At 37.8% G+C, this 16,134-nt stretch overlaps 1 protein-coding gene across 1 annotated transcript; it reads right to left on the reverse strand.

Moving 5' to 3' along the window:
• Window positions 1-1,045: 1,045 nt before the first annotated feature.
• Window positions 1,046-15,919, reverse strand: samd10a (sterile alpha motif domain containing 10a). Its single transcript, XM_084138643.1, has 5 exons — window positions 15,750-15,919; window positions 11,857-12,038; window positions 7,328-7,496; window positions 5,227-5,367; window positions 1,046-2,831 (listed from the first exon to the last, which is right to left on the reverse strand). Exons 1-5 carry the CDS (start codon window positions 15,760-15,762, stop codon window positions 2,809-2,811), a joined length of 528 nt encoding a protein of 175 aa, XP_083994769.1. The 5' UTR covers window positions 15,763-15,919; the 3' UTR covers window positions 1,046-2,808.
• Window positions 15,920-16,134: the final 215 nt, after the last annotated feature.

The following is a 16,134-nucleotide window of genomic DNA, read 5'->3' on the forward strand; positions in this document are numbered from 1 at the left end:
ATTGTGGACATATTTCAACATCATTTATGGTCTCATTCAGACATAATTACTTTGACTATTGCTGTCAGATGATCTTAGTGAGAATTTACAGAGGTTTAGATGTTGATATTTGTTTAATCTGAAGTGTCACCATTGTGGTGATCAGTGTTTGCTTTAGTTGGGCTCTTGGTCCCCTTTCTTTTTACTTTAACTTTTCTTTGGCTGCTGTAACAGTGTGTTTGTGTAACACAATTGTTGTGGCAGAGAAAGCCTAGAAAAAGTATGAGATGTTGTCAGCTCAATGTTGATGATGACATAATCATCACAAAAAAAACTTTCATTCTGGCTCCTCAGTGGACGTCTTTTCAACGTCCGACTTTTGTGACAAAGATGTTGAAAAGACGTGTTTTGGACATCATTTTGCTTAGTGGGTAATGGCGTTTATGAATGAATGAATGAATAGAAAATAATAAATATGTTTTATATATATATATTAACCTACACATTTCATCAGGCCTCAAATTGTACCTGTTCAGTAATGACATCACAACAGGCCCGTTCACACCAAGAACGATAACTATAAAGAAAACCATTAATATTAGTGTCCACACCATCGGTCCACACCAGCGGATGATTTCGTTCTGTTTATTCTAAGCACGTGCTTGTCTGTCACTTTAAATTCTCGCGCGGATTCTGATTGGCTATCAGTGTTTTTATTGTTCTTTGGCTGTGATTCCAACTATATCGTTTCTCTATGCCGTTATCGTTATAGCTGTGGTGTGAACTCTTCTATTTTTTAATATTGAGAATATTGAAAATAGTATTTTTAGAACTATATCTTTATAGTCCTTGGTGTGAACGGGCCTTTAGGCCAACTCTAAAGAATTCAACATGAAAAGAGAATTATAAAAACAATTCTGTTTACTCTTTTTATGATGAAACAAATGCACTTTTAAAAAGAAGGTTTCATTCTTTTTTTCTTTTTTTTTAAAGCTCAAAAGGCACTGATTTGTAGGAATGACCCATATAAAACAATTATAATAGAAAGAAAACACATTCTCTTTGAAAATGTTGACTAAAGTTGTGCAGGCTGACTTTATTTGAAATAAAAAGTGCACAAAACAGCTTGAGTGCAGCTTGTTTGGAGTACTGTTATCTCTGAACTAATTCCCAAATCACACACATACTCATACACACAAACAAAAAGCATAAAAGGAAATGGAGGGGAAAAAAATTGGCTACTTGTTTCATAATGATCACAAACAACTTGTCTTGTAAAATAGCAAGAAGTCTTTTGCAATGTCAAATACATATATGCACAAAATTATTTACAAATTAATTCAGATTAATTTGATATTCAACATTTGTGATCAATTAGAACTAGTCTATAACTGTAAGTCTCAACCACACAAATATGTGTGAAAAAATGCAAATGTTTCTTTTGGTACATCATGTGAAAATGTGACGATGCATTCTGAGAATGTACAATCCAGATTTAACATGAACAGCGCTGCCCGCGGGTAAAAGCACATTGTGAAATCCGAACTGTGGCTAAAAAACATTTGCCTATTTGTTTAACTGACAAAACAGTTAGCTTTTCAACAAAGTGAAGACAATCCTTGAACTAGTTTAGCATTTTTCAGAAGAAAACGGTTGCCTATAAAGTATCTTTTAAAACATTTTAAATGCCAATGCACTTCCCACAGTAGAAGAATGTTTGATGTTTGAGTCATGGTGTCACAACACTTAACAATCCATGTTAAGGAATCAGTCGCCTATCATTACTTAAAATAATACATGAGACTCATCACAAAATAATGCAGGAATACACTTTTACAAGTTGTGCGTGTCTCAAACTGCTTTTAGGTTCTCGCACTGCATCATCTTGATGTTTTGATGTGGGTTATCTGAATGGTCTCTCGTGCAAGTCCAGACTTGAATCTTTCTAGGACACAATGCAGCACGTCATCTGTTTGCCTTTACTTTACATCTGTCATCTGCAATTATCAGACACTTACATAGCTTTGTAATTTACACAGCCTTTTGTGGCCAACATTTCAGTGTGAATGCTGTTGTCACTGTCACGTGGGGAACTCGTTTGGACGCATTTTATCTCTGTTCCCAGAAACAGAATCATCTTAAGTTAAAAAGCAAATGTATTGTTACAAGAAACAATAACCAGTACAGCCTATAGCCAGACACAGGGAGTCCAGTTGAGTTCAGAGTACAAATGCAAGTTTGAATCATTTAGGTTCATCTATAATGTGATTTGATTCCAGCAACTCTACCAGTACATTTTGCTTAAACAATACCACAGTCTTGATTGATACGTTTGAGGGCACGTCTGGTAAGGTCACATTCCAGCAGAAAATAGTTTGTTTTCTATGTGCAAAAGGTCTTCATAACACCACGGCTTTTGCACGTTCTGATAGTGTTGCCAGACATCCAGGTTACTGTTGAACGTCTTGTAGACTTTAATCTAGATCAGAGTTTTTACAAAATCCAGGGAGCTTTGGTACAGCCAGCTGGGTCCACCTTCATCAGATACAAAGATTTAGGATTTCTTCTTCATTTTATGATTTTTAAAGCAGATTTGGGATCGATAAATCAAAGGGCGCACATGAAAACTCCTTTTGTAGGTGTCATCCGAGGTGGTCTGAGCTTTCTTAAGCATAGTGAGGATGTGGAGGCTGAGCAGTATAACTGAAACCTGTCCCTGTGTCCCAGTCCCTGACAGCTCCAGTCAAATGTCTCTGGCCTCAACCTGACTAGACATATTGATGTCCCTTCAGAGTCAGTGTGGTAGAACTACCCCACGCATGGTTGAAGCTATGACAGGTTTCCAGATAGCCCTGGAGAAGAGAGGGACAGTGAAAGAAAATGAATGAATGAATTTAATGTGTAAAAATACCTATATATACACATGGTGGACGAGAGAATCCAGGAGATAATATTTCCTTTCTGGGTTTGGGTTTTTAATATAGACTACGGTTCAAAAGTTTGGGGTCGGTAAGATATACAGTGAGGAAAATAAGTATTTGAACACCCTGCTATTTTGCAAGTTCTCCCACTTGGAAATCATGGAGGGGTCTGAAATTGTCATCGTAGGTGCATGTCCACTGTGAGAGACATAATCTAAAAAAAAAAAATCCAGAAATCACAATATATGATTTTTTAACTATTTATTTGTATGATACAGCTGCAAATAAGTATTTGAACACCTGTCTATCAGCTAGAATTCTGACCCTCAAAGACCTGTTAGTCTGCCTTTAAAATGTCCACCTCCACTCCATTTATTATCCTAAATTAGATGCACCTGTTTGAGGTCGTTAGCTGCATAAAGACACCTGTCCACCCCATACAATCAGTAAGAATCCAACTACTAACATGGCCAAGACCAAAGAGCTGTCCAAAGACACTAGAGACAAAATTGTACACCTCCACAAGGCTGGAAAGGGCTACGGGGAAATTGCCAAGCAGCTTGGTGAAAAAAGGTCCACTGTTGGAGCAATCATTAGAAAATGGAAGAAGCTAAACATGACTGTCAATCTCCCTCGGACTGGGGCTCCATGCAAGATCTCACCTCGTGGGGTCTCAATGATCCTAAGAAAGGTGAGAAATCAGCCCAGAACTACACGGGAGGAGCTGGTCAATGACCTGAAAAGAGCTGGGACCACCGTTTCCAAGGTTACTGTTGGTAATACACTAAGACGTCATGGTTTGAAATCATGCATGGCACGGAAGGTTCCCCTGCTTAAACCAGCACATGTCAAGGCCCGTCTTAAGTTTGCCAATGACCATTTGGATGATCCAGAGGAGTCATGGGAGAAAGTCATGTGGTCAGATGAGACCAAAATAGAACTTTTTGGTCATAATTCCACTAAACGTGTTTGGAGGAAGAAGAATGATGAGTACCATCCCAAGAACACCATCCCTACTGTGAAGCATGGGGGTGGTAGCATCATGCTTTGGGGGTGTTTTTCTGCACATGGGACAGGGCGACTGCACTGTATTAAGGAGAGGATGACCAGGGCCATGTATTGCGAGATTTTGGGGAACAACCTCCTTCCCTCAGTTAGAGCATTGAAGATGGGTCGAGGCTGGGTCTTCCAACATGACAATGACCCGAAGCACACAGCCAGGATAACCAAGGAGTGTCTCTGTAAGAAGCATATCAAGGTTCTGGCGTGGCCTAGCCAGTCTCCAGACCTAAACCCAATAGAGAATCTTTGGAGGGAGCTCCAACTCCGTGTTTCTCAGCGACAGCCCAGAAACCTGACTGATCTAGAGAAGATCTGTGTGGAGGAGTGGGCCAAAATCCCTCCTGCAGTGTGTGCAAACCTGGTGAAAAACTACAGGAAACGTTTGACCTCTGTAATTGCAAACAAAGGCTACTGTACCAAATATTAACATTGATTTTCTCAGGTGTTCAAATACTTATTTGCAGCTGTATCATACAAATAAATAGTTAAAAAATCATACATTGTGATTTATGGATTTTTTTTTTAGATTATGTCTCTCACAGTGGACATGCACCTACGATGACAATTTCAGACCCCTCCATGATTTCTAAGTGGGAGAACTTGCAAAATAGCAGGGTGTTCAAATACTTATTTTCCTCACTGTATATATATTTTAAAGAAACCTTTATTCAGCAAGGATGCATTAAATAGATCAAAAGTGAGAGTAAAGACATTTATACTGTTACAAAAAGAAATGTTTTTCTTTTGAACTTTCTGTTCATCAAAGAATTTTGTTTCCACAAAAATATTAAGCAGCACAACCGTTTTCAACATAATAAGAAATGTTTCTAGAGCACCAAATCAGCATATCAGAATGATTTCTGAAGGATCGTGTGACACTGAAGACTGGAGTAATGATGCTGAAAATTCAGCTGTGCCATCACAGGAATAAAATATATCTTAAAAATATATTAAAATAAAGAACAGTTATTTGAAATTATAATAATATTTCACAATATTGTTGTTTTATTTTTGATCAAATAAATGCAGCCTTGGTGAGCAGAAGAGACTTCTTTAAAAAAAAATCTTACCGACCCCAAAATATTGCACTGAACCCCTGCACTGAAGCATAACAACACTGCTAGGGAGAGATAAATAGGCACAAATACACCAAACCCCCACAACTTTAATTTTTCCTTATGCAACATTATCGCTTTAGGTCATGCCACCTGCTCCAGAATCTTTCTTCCTCATTTTTGCTCTTTATTCACACACACATACACACCTCTACTTAGCAGCTGTAAGTTGCGCCCTTCCTCTTGCACTTGTAGTTGTAGAACCTGCTGGAGAAGCTCTTGTCTCAGAGTCTCCTGAACCAAACCCATCCGTTCTAACTTCTCGCCATTCAGTCTCAAAAGAGCACGACCTGACAAAGACAAATTGACAGAAAGAGAGACAATTTCAGTAGGCATGATCTCTTTGGAAACACACAAGCTCTGCGGCCTCTGCATTATGTATGCACAGTTTTGCTGGCAGCTATAAACAAGTTACAGCATTGCAAATCCCCTTAAGGTTGTTATCGCTGTGTTCCCAGTGATCTTTGCATGTGTGACTATGGTAACATGCTGTGTGGAACTGCAGCCTGAGGGCACAGGCCGCCCCGGGTTCTTTTCCCACTTTGTATCCAACCGAGCCTCTCGTGCTGTGACTCTAAACACTTCAGTCCACAGCTTTGCAGAAAAACCATTGTGGCTGTATTTCATCCTCATGTTTTTAACTCCCTGAATCCCTTTTCTCTCAATTTCCTTTTCTTTGGATCTCACCCAAGATCACCCAAGTGTCTGTGATCTTGATGCTTTGTGTTCACCGAGAGAGAATAGGAGGACCTCATGGGTCCCTAGTGAGCGAGATCGTGTTCAAGGAGTGAGTGGGAGAAGCAGCGGTCTAAGCTGTTAGTGAGACCCTGTGACACACTCGGATACATGAGACGCATATACAAGCTAGAATTCTTCAAACCCAAAATAATGAAGGATATCAGTATGGCCAGCGAGTCTTACGAGCTAGTGGAGAGTCATTGGTGTGGACTAAGGGGTCAAGGTTTGGTTGGTTACCATGGCCACATTTTCCCCTGCTGGTAGATGCTGAAACTACACCATCTGGCTTTCTGCACTGATGGCCAATCAAAAAATGTCATGTATTCCAACTTAATTTTTTGGCAAACATCAAACACTACTGGTCAAAAGATTGAGATCTTTAAGATTTGTTTAAATAATTTTGAAAGAAGGCTCTTTCCATGCTTTTATCACCACTAGGCAGGGCCGCCCCAAGGGGAGGCATTAGCGGGCCATGCCCCCTCAAACGAGTTACTAACCCTAACCTGTTGATCGATCATCACCCAGTAAAAGCTCTTAGGTCTGCCAATCAAAGGCTTTTAGTTGTTCCAAAAACCAGGCTAAAGTCTAGTGGCGATCGGGCAATCGCCATTGCCACTTCTAAACTTTGGAGCAGCTTGCCAATTCAAATCAGAACTGCCCCTACATTACCACTTTTAAATCAAAGTTAAAAACGTCTTATAATCTGTGATGTGTTGCTTTACTGTTTATGCTCTGTTTATTCATCTGCGACTTTGTGCCTGTCTGAATGTATGTTATGGTTATGTCTTTTACTTATATCTTCATGTACAGCTGGTCAGCAGCAGTTATTTTTAATTGTGCTTTATAAAAAAATCAAAATTGAATTGATTATTTTTTGGAAGAAATCTTGAAATTGACATGTTTTCTTTGTCTTTCACAGCTCAAGCAAGTAGCTGTGCATGTTCATGTGGTGCCATCAGCTACAGAGTTGCACACAATGTCATTTTCCTAACTACGCGGAAAATGACATAGCATGTATGTCTCGGATGAATGGCTAAAAAATAAAACGGTGTCCATGAGCATATATGTCAGATTTCTAATCTTGTACATGCAAGTTTCCTGTGCCAGTGCTTTACATTTTTTTTTATATTGAAAATGGAGCAGGAAAGAGTAGAGCACAGTAAATTCAGAGGTTGAGAATGAAATCGTATCAGTTCTTTGACAAGATATGTGTTTTGAGGAGAGTAGATGAGCACAGGTTGGCTGACCTTCAGCTAAAAGGGTAATGCTTCTGTCATACCATATGAGATTCAGTAGATGTGTTGGTGTCAGGGGATTGGTCTTACTGCTGAGTATGCGGTACCTTTAAAAAGGTGTTGTGAGATTACTGTGATGTGACATTTTATACAGAATGTTACTATATGCATATGCAGTTTCATATGAATAATGGCTTACATGTTACCATCATGTATAGGGATATAAATTACATACAATAGCTACATTTTTATTTTATTTTTAAATTGGATCACACACCTGTAATTGCGTGGTGGGAAAAGGCTTCCACATAGGTCAAGTAGTTGTGCGGACAGTGCTTCTTCAGCCATCTGCACACGTCCTGCTGAGACCACAGAACCACTGGCCTGGAGAGACACGGCAAGGTGGGGCTGGTGTGGTAAACAGAGTACGATTCACCTGAACGTAACTGCAAGAGAAAGAAATAGAGCATGGGAAAGAGAGAAACAGAGACAGGGAAACTCATTTAAATATGCATTTCACAGAGAAGTGGAACCGAGAAACAAATCTCAAAATGTGACTGAATTGTGTGCATCCTTCTGGAGTCCTACCATGCATGAATGCACAACTTTTTACAGCACTACTAATTTGAAACCAATCTCTTGCAGAGTAACAAAAAAAAAAGAATATAAACAGATAAACAGCTCTCCCTCCTGCTAAGACCTCTGGGAAATACACAATTATTTTTTTTATAAAATAAAAAATAACAATGCTCCAAGTCATGCACTGGCAGTGATTAAGATGGATGTTTTCATCTCACGCAGCCACCTGATTGGCCGCCTGATGGACACGGCCATGATTCTGCACATCGAGCTGTATAAATGAAGGCCATTCTAGATTGATTAGCATTCGTTACAACGGCTGCGCTAGTGACATGAGCCACAATAACACTCGCTTGACCTTCATCGCACACTTCCATATGATCGCAGACTAGACTTAGCATTGTTGTTTTCGAAAGAAATTAATACTTTTATTTAGCCAGGACAGAATCAATTGATCAAAGTGACAGTAAGGTATTTATAATGTTGCATATATTTCTATTTCAAATAAAAGCTGTTCTTTTGAACTTATTCATTATGGTTTTCACAAAATTTGTATAAATTTAATAAAAAATTGAATACAATTTTTATAAATTTGATAATAATAAGAAAAGTTTCCTAAGCACCAAATCAGCATCAGAATGATTTCTGAAGGATCATGTGATACTGAAGACTGGAAAAATTATGCTGAAAATTCAGATTTGCCATCACAGGAATAAACTATATTTTAAAATACATTAAAATAGAAAACATTTATATTAATTGTAATAATTCACAATTTTACTGTATTTTTTATCAAATAAATGCAGCTTTGTGCATATAAATGCATATAATATTATATATTATTTATATATTCTATTTTACTATTTCATAATATGTTGGGTCGCCATAAATTCTGGGTCCTGAAGCAAATCTTGTTTCATAAAATAACTGTGTATTTTCTTCCCTTTCCTTAGTGCTCCGTTTCATTAACAGTCATTTATCCTAACACAATCACAGGCAGCCCTCCATTTTCTCACTTCTCCCTCTATTTGTTTCGTTTTTCTAAGCCATTTACCACCATCTGTACCCCATCCCTCAAGTTCATCTTCAATTTTCTTTCTCCTTCACAGTTTTCCCCCCATCTCTCCTGCTCCCTTTCTCTCTCTTCTCCCTCAGGCAACTTTCTACTTTGTGCCTTTGCTGTGTTTGCCCTTGAGGGCAGTGGGGAATTCTTTCTTCTGCAACTGCAGGAAATCACACACATACATTCTTGCACATGCACATACATGTATGCATGCAAGCACACATATAGGCTGAATAAGTGACTGTTCCACTCAGCTGGTTTTGGGAGGGATGCACATCTCAACTGTCTCTAATGCTCTCTGTAGGGCATAAACACACAGAGGTCCCTCTAAGCCCTTGCAGATGAGAACATGAGACTATCAAGCATGTCAGTGAATGCATTTACATTTTCACCCATCTTTTTTAACTACCTGCTCTCACAGTAAACCATGAACATACTATTGTTTGTGGCTTAAATGGATTTGATTAAGTAGCTGTCTTTTTACAAACGTTTAATGCCAATTATTCAAGATTCTCTCTTGAACTGTGCTTTATGCCATTCGAATGAGTCTTGAGAGAGGAATTCACAACACTTGAAGATAATATGAATTATTTATAGTATGATTTCCATTCACATGGACCCCAGAGAATCAGTGTGAGCACAATAAAGAAAAAAATACAAACCCTAACGATCAAAAATGGCCCCCAGTGCACAAATGCATACACATAATAGTCACATTTTTTACTACAAACAGACAACTTGAGTTCTTCATTTCTTCTTTGATCATTCTGAGATGGCATGGCTGCGGAAAGTGGCGTGTCTCGGCAAAGTTTATAGACAATAGCAATAAAATAAGATGAAAGTAAGAAAACATTTGTGATAAAAGTGACATGTTTTTCTATTTTCTTTTCTTCTTTGTTAACTTTTTTTCTGGGATGAGCACACTGTGTGGTGAGATGTCAGTGAGTCTTTTATGTACTGACATACACAAAACTGCATTGTTAAGAAAAATACTAACAAGAGTAGCTGATATGAACAAAGGATCTGTGTATGAAGCCATTAGGGGAAGAGATAAAACAGAGCTGTTTCTCTGTCCTGTCACTGTAGGATAAGGCTAACAAGGTCACCAATCATTAAAAACGGTTTAAATTAAGGCCAAAAAAGTGCAGAGGTTAGTTAGAATCTCATCAGCTCCTGTTTGGGGTTTTCATAAGGAATATATTAACATAGACGTCTGATCACACCAAGCTTTTGATCATGGATTCACTTTTTGGAAAATCAAAGGCAAACACTCTGAACCTTTGCACTCTGATCCGGTTCAGCAAAATCCAACAAATTTAAACCCAAGTTCAAAAGATTCACCTTAAGTCTGGTGTTCCTCTTCCAATTACTCTGGCAAAAAGCAAGATTTGTGAACGATTTAGATATTGTACTGGTGTTTGAGATTTGAAATAAAATAGATGAGACAATAAAAACAGATGAAAGATTTTGCCATGTTTATGCATTAAATAATATTAGTATATAACATATATGTGACCCTGGATCACAAAACCAGTCTTATGTTGCACGGGTATATTTGTGGCAATAGCCAACAATACATTGTATGGGTCAAAATTATAGATTTTTCTTTTATGCCAAAAATCATTAGGATATTAAGTAAAGATCATGTTCCATGAAGATATTTTGTAAGTTTCCCACCTTAAATATATAAAACATTTATTTTTGTGAATGGATGCAGCACAATCGCCAATAGAAAACTTTAAAGGCAATTTTCTCAACAAATGTTTCTTTAGCAGCAAATCAGCAATTTAAAATGATTTCTTAAGGATCGTGTGAAACTGAAGATTGGAGTAATGATGCTGAAAATTCTGCTTTGCCATCACAGGAATAAATTACATTTAAAAAATTTCACAATATTACAGTTTTTTACTGTATTTTTGATCAATTAAATGCAGCCTTGGGGAGCATATAATATACTTCTTTCAAAACGACTCCTTTACGACAGTTTAATTCATATTTAATCCACTAAACACAAAATGTCCAAATGAACAGAACCTCTGCTGAGTTCACAGAGGAGATAAAAAACTAATTTAGCACTAGAAAAAGAAATGGAAAAGAAAATGGAAATGACCACAGAACACTGGATTTGCCTTAAGTAATTACTTTTGAATACTATTAATTAAATGCAGAACACAAACTCATTAAGATAATATTATCTATCTATCTCAGTTTAACGAAATCAGGTTTGGGCCTAATTATTATCTGCAAACCTGTTGTAAACTCTAAGAGGAGTCTAATTGTGCGGGTGAGACTGACTGTGACCCACAAAGCTCTGCAAACCCGACTAGAGGCACTTGCTTCATTAATATGCTAATGCAGAAGATCAAATGAAGTTAAAAACACACATTACGACCCATATAGCTGCTCACGGTGCTCAAATCAGCAGTGCCTATGTGACCTGAGGCCCACAAGGCTTTTTAAAGCCATTCTGTGGAGAGTGGTCTCTCTCTTCAGAACCCTCTGGCCTAACAGCATAACTCGTTACTACAAACTAAAGCTTTTAGATGGCTGGAAAGAGAGAGGAAGCCTTTTGTTGCCAGTCTGCCCTCCTCCACCTTTTTTAATGCACAGGTTTTCATACAAGTGCATTTCTGAGAAACACTTTTCACACTATTAATAATGCAACAACTGACTGCCATACATTATATTTGCACACAAATTCTCTAAGCACACCTTTTAATGACCAAACTATGGATCTGCATTGCATTAGCTCTGCTGTATAATAACTAGTTTCAACAGCCTACTTCCCTATTTTTCACAGCTGTCAAATTCCTTTGCACCGCACATAGTGAAGTTACTAGTTTATCTATTCATTTGACTCATGAATATGGTAATCAGCAATAGCAACATTTTTGAGCAGGTTGCCCAACACTGTTCTTTCACAACGTCCTCTTTTGATCAATTACAATATCATGTGAAAATGCAACAGTAAGAGCTTGAAAGAGTTTTGCCACTCATATTAATGAGATGGTACAAAATGCTGATAATTTGAAGCTGATACAGGGAATACATAATAAACTGCTTGACTTTGTTCTTATCTTTATTTAATCAGAAGAAGAGGACTCGTGTCTTTCTCATGCTCAATGTAGACTCATATTCAGTACATATTTCCTTCTTGGTCTCACCTGCAGTCCTTCGGTTCCAGGCTGCTGCAGTAGTTTGACCGTTCGACCACCCGCTGTTTTGCGGCCGTGCCCCTCGTGCCAGGTAAGGTTTCCACCTGCACAACGACTCAATTGGTACTTAAAATCCTCTGGAAGAGCCCTGTACTCCACCGCAGGGCGACAGAAGGTAAAACTGGAGGCCGCTGCAATACAAAAAGAGAGATTTGGCATTCATTTAGACATACATTCCATCCTTCTTACTTGTGTTTTCACTTCCCCCTTCAGAAAGACACAGACCACTGAGATGTACAGCTTGACTAGTGCCTTGTGGGAGATTCAATATTTACATTCATCAAAAATGCTGTGGTTACCGGTCAGTTCAAGGACTGGGTTTGTCATTAGGGGTTTTGGTGGATAAGAAAGAGTTTAGGCTCAAGTAAAAGCTAAGCCTCGACAAAAAGTAATGTTTGAAAGACCCGTATCTGCTGCGGCTGACTGGGCGGCTTGGATTCTTCCCAAAATAATAACTAAAGATACTAGTCAGCAAAGTTAATGGGAAAATTATGCATTAGAGTGTCAGAGGGCGATAAACCAGCAGAGCATTGGTAGCCTGTGGGGTAATCTAATGAAAAGCATATGAGGCTCCAGATTTCCAGGAAGGAAAACTTTAAGTGCTGCTAAATACCGAACGACTCTGAAACATAAGTTCTTGCTGAGCTAGACAAAAACTAGCATTTGCAATTCATGATACAATTAACTGCAAACTTTTGTTGAGAACTTTCTGGTACAAAACATGCTTTAAAATACTCTTTTAAAATCCCCCTCACGTCGTTCCAAACCTGTATGACTTTCTTTCTTTAAAAAAAAAAAAAAAGATCATTTGAAAAATAAACGTTTCAAATTAAATTTGAAAAATGTCAGTGTTGTTTTTGGACCCCACTGACTTTCGAACCCCATTTAAAAATGAAAATGTTCAAATACAAATGTGCACATACATAATAGCTGTGAGTATAAGACTGTGAAAATGTGCATATTTCAAAAAGCAATACAGCAGACCAGCACATAGTTTCGCTCGACTGGTGACTGTAAATGAGTCGGTGGGCAGCATAAGCAGATTTTCTCCCACAAGCTGCGAGAGGCCAGTGCATTAACAGACAAAGACAGATACAGTGTGCGTACGTGCTCATTAAAACCTCACGCTTCTAATCACCACCTTAGTCTTAGCACAAACGAGTACAATCAGTCATCTCCGCGCATGGCAGTGTGCGTGTGATGGTATTATATCTGTATGTGCGTGTGTGCATAAGCAAGAGTTGATGAGAGGGAAAGACTATAAGTTTGTGTGTGTGTGTGTGTGTTTGAAAGTGGAGGCCAGGATGAGATAAAAGGGATGTCTTTTGCTCTCGTTCCCTGCAGCCTCACAGGCGGCTACAAAGGCCGTCCTCATCAAGAGTGCATGGGGGATGCCTGCCTGTATGAATGCATTTGGGATGGAGTCAGAGTTGAACACAGTCTTTCATCGCTGTGCCTCTGAAGCAGACATTAGAGAGATGTCGCACTACTGTGGCTGGGGGGTGAAAACACGTCAAGGCCTGTTAGTCTTGGACAGATGTTGGCCTTATTTGCTATATTTGTGTGCAAAAAGATGTGCTCCTAAATCTAGAAACAGCATCTCCTCCTGAAAGCTTACAATAAAGGGGAAATAGGCAGCAGAGTTTTTATATTACTGTTCAAAAGTTTGGGGGTCGGTAAGATTTTTTAATGGTTTTGAAAGAAGTCAGCTTATATTTTGAAATATTTTTACAAATTAAAATAACTGTTTTCTATTGTAATGTATTTTGAAATGTATTTTATTCCTGTGATGGCAAGTCTTCAGTGTCACATGATCCTTCAGAAATCATTCTAATTTGCTGATTTGGTGCTCAAGAAAGATTTCTTATTATTATCAATGCTGAAGTCACTTGTGTTGCTGACCCATATATTCATATGATACATTTTTTCAGGATTCGTTGATGAATATAAAGTTCAAAAGAAAAGTATTTATTTAAAAAATATTTTTTTTGTAACATTATACATGACTTTAATGTCCCTTTTAATTAATTTAATGTGACCTTGCTGAATAAAAGTATTAATTTTTGAATGGCATAATGATATTATTGTATCAAAAAGCATGTCTATGTTCAAGGCCATAAACAACTTAGATAATGATTAATCTAAGATTATGCAGATTAGTGTTAGGTTTTCCAGTGTCTGAATCGTAAAATATATATATATTTTTTTAAATCATCTTTTTTTAATTCTGCAAAACACAAAATGAGCAACTTAGCAAAATGCTCATGTTACTCTTTTCCATGCTATAAAAGTAAAAGGTGAAGAGTCATTGTCAAGCTGCAAAAAAGCACCATAAATTTACTCAATATGACTTGTAGCACTATATGCTGAAATGTAGCACTATATTCTAAATCTTCTGAAGTCATATGATATGTTTGTATGAAGAGCAGACCGAAATTGAACTTTTATTGCATCTTTATTTATTTTTTGGTCATTCTATAAGCTTGAAATAGCACTGATCACCATTTTATATTCATTGTATGGAAAAAGCACCATCAATTTGTGATCTACCAAAGAAATGAGTTCAGAACGACATGAGTGTGAGTACATGATGACAATTTAAACTTTTGGTTGAATTTTTCCTTCAATCTTGAATATGTGGTTACAGCCACACTTCACGGTGCCAATATGAAAGAACAAACCAACCAAAGACCAGCCTCTAAATTCATATTATATTACAGATTTATCATCCATGGCAGCGCTTCATTCCCTAAAGCACAAGCACATAATTAAATCCAGGCCAAGGTGTTTTTCTCACCTGCTGCACCCACTGGACCGAACTAACGATGTGCTCTCTTGTGAGCCAAGCAAGTTTGCCAAAGATCTCTGAACAGCATGAGGGGTTTGAACTTGGGAAGGGAGGGAAACACAACATCTGTGTGAAATAATGAGCTACAGACTGAAAGAGAGAGAGAGATAGAGAGAGAGAGAGAGAGAGAGAGAGAGAGAGAGAGAGAGAGAGAGGGATGCTTCAGATCTGTTTGGCCTCATTATCTATGCAGATGAATGCAAAAATGAATATGCAAGCCACATTAAAGTGGTGTATGACACAAACCGCTCAGCAGGTGACTGGTTCACCAGAAAAGTATAGATCAGTTTCAATGTGATCTCAGACTGGAAAAAGAAAAGATTGGGGTTTTCTTTTGAGGTTTTGAAGGACATGTTGAGACGTAGATTCTCGAGCAGAATTTTGTCAATGAGAAACTACGATTAGCCTATGTGTCAACACCTTTCAATATACACAACCAAAACTACATAACGTTCACAGAAACAGATAATACTTTACTCAAACTTCACAAAATGTCAAATGAATTATTTTGCCATTTTATGCTTATAGATAGCCGGATAAATAAAAATAATATTGCTTGCAAATGACTCAAATTCTTTTGAACTGATTCATATTAAAAGTCTGACACTACACACACACTAAAGCCCCCCCCATACACACATTAATAATCAGACTGTCAACCTACTTAATTCTTTAAAACTAACCATGTCACTGTGTACGAGGCAATTCTATCCTGAGTAGATATTGCCTTTAACTGAAAATATATGAAAATTATTAAAATTATAAGAAATGCAAATGCCCACCTGAGTGCTATTTCAACACCAATGTTACATTCAAATTATAGCATAGGCTATATGAAATATATTCAAACCATATAATCAGGAAATTTAAAAGAAATTACATCTAAAATATATTATGGGACAATTGATAGCCTACCTCGAGTCATCTCTAGCTTGCAACGTACCATCTAACTACTACGATCATCTTTTTGATGAAAATAAAACTAAATAATTACCGTCTACTGCCATGTTAACAATCCAGACTCTGCGACAATGCTCCTGTTAGATTAAAAGTTGCGAGCTGAAGAGTCCCATTTCCACCCTGGGCGCACTGAAAGGTGTTTCTTCAGCAGGTAGCCTACATCCAGTGTGTAGTGATCGACTCGCGCTTTGCAATGTCAAATATGAGAGTAGGCTACACACATCGCGCGCTGCACACATTCTCACGCTGACGCCTCCCCACGCGCACTGTTCACCTCAACCACCCCATGAAGCTTTTCATATTTTGAGAATAAAGTTAAATAATAAATATATAAATAAATAATTCAAATAAATCTATATCTATGATATATATTTAAAATATATGATCTCTCTTGTACAAAGAGTAAAATATAGCCTAAA

The sequence above is a fragment of the Abramis brama genome, assembly GCF_963993115.1.
Source record: "Abramis brama genome assembly, chromosome: 16".
NCBI classification, from domain to species: Eukaryota; Metazoa; Chordata; class Actinopteri; order Cypriniformes; family Leuciscidae; genus Abramis; species Abramis brama.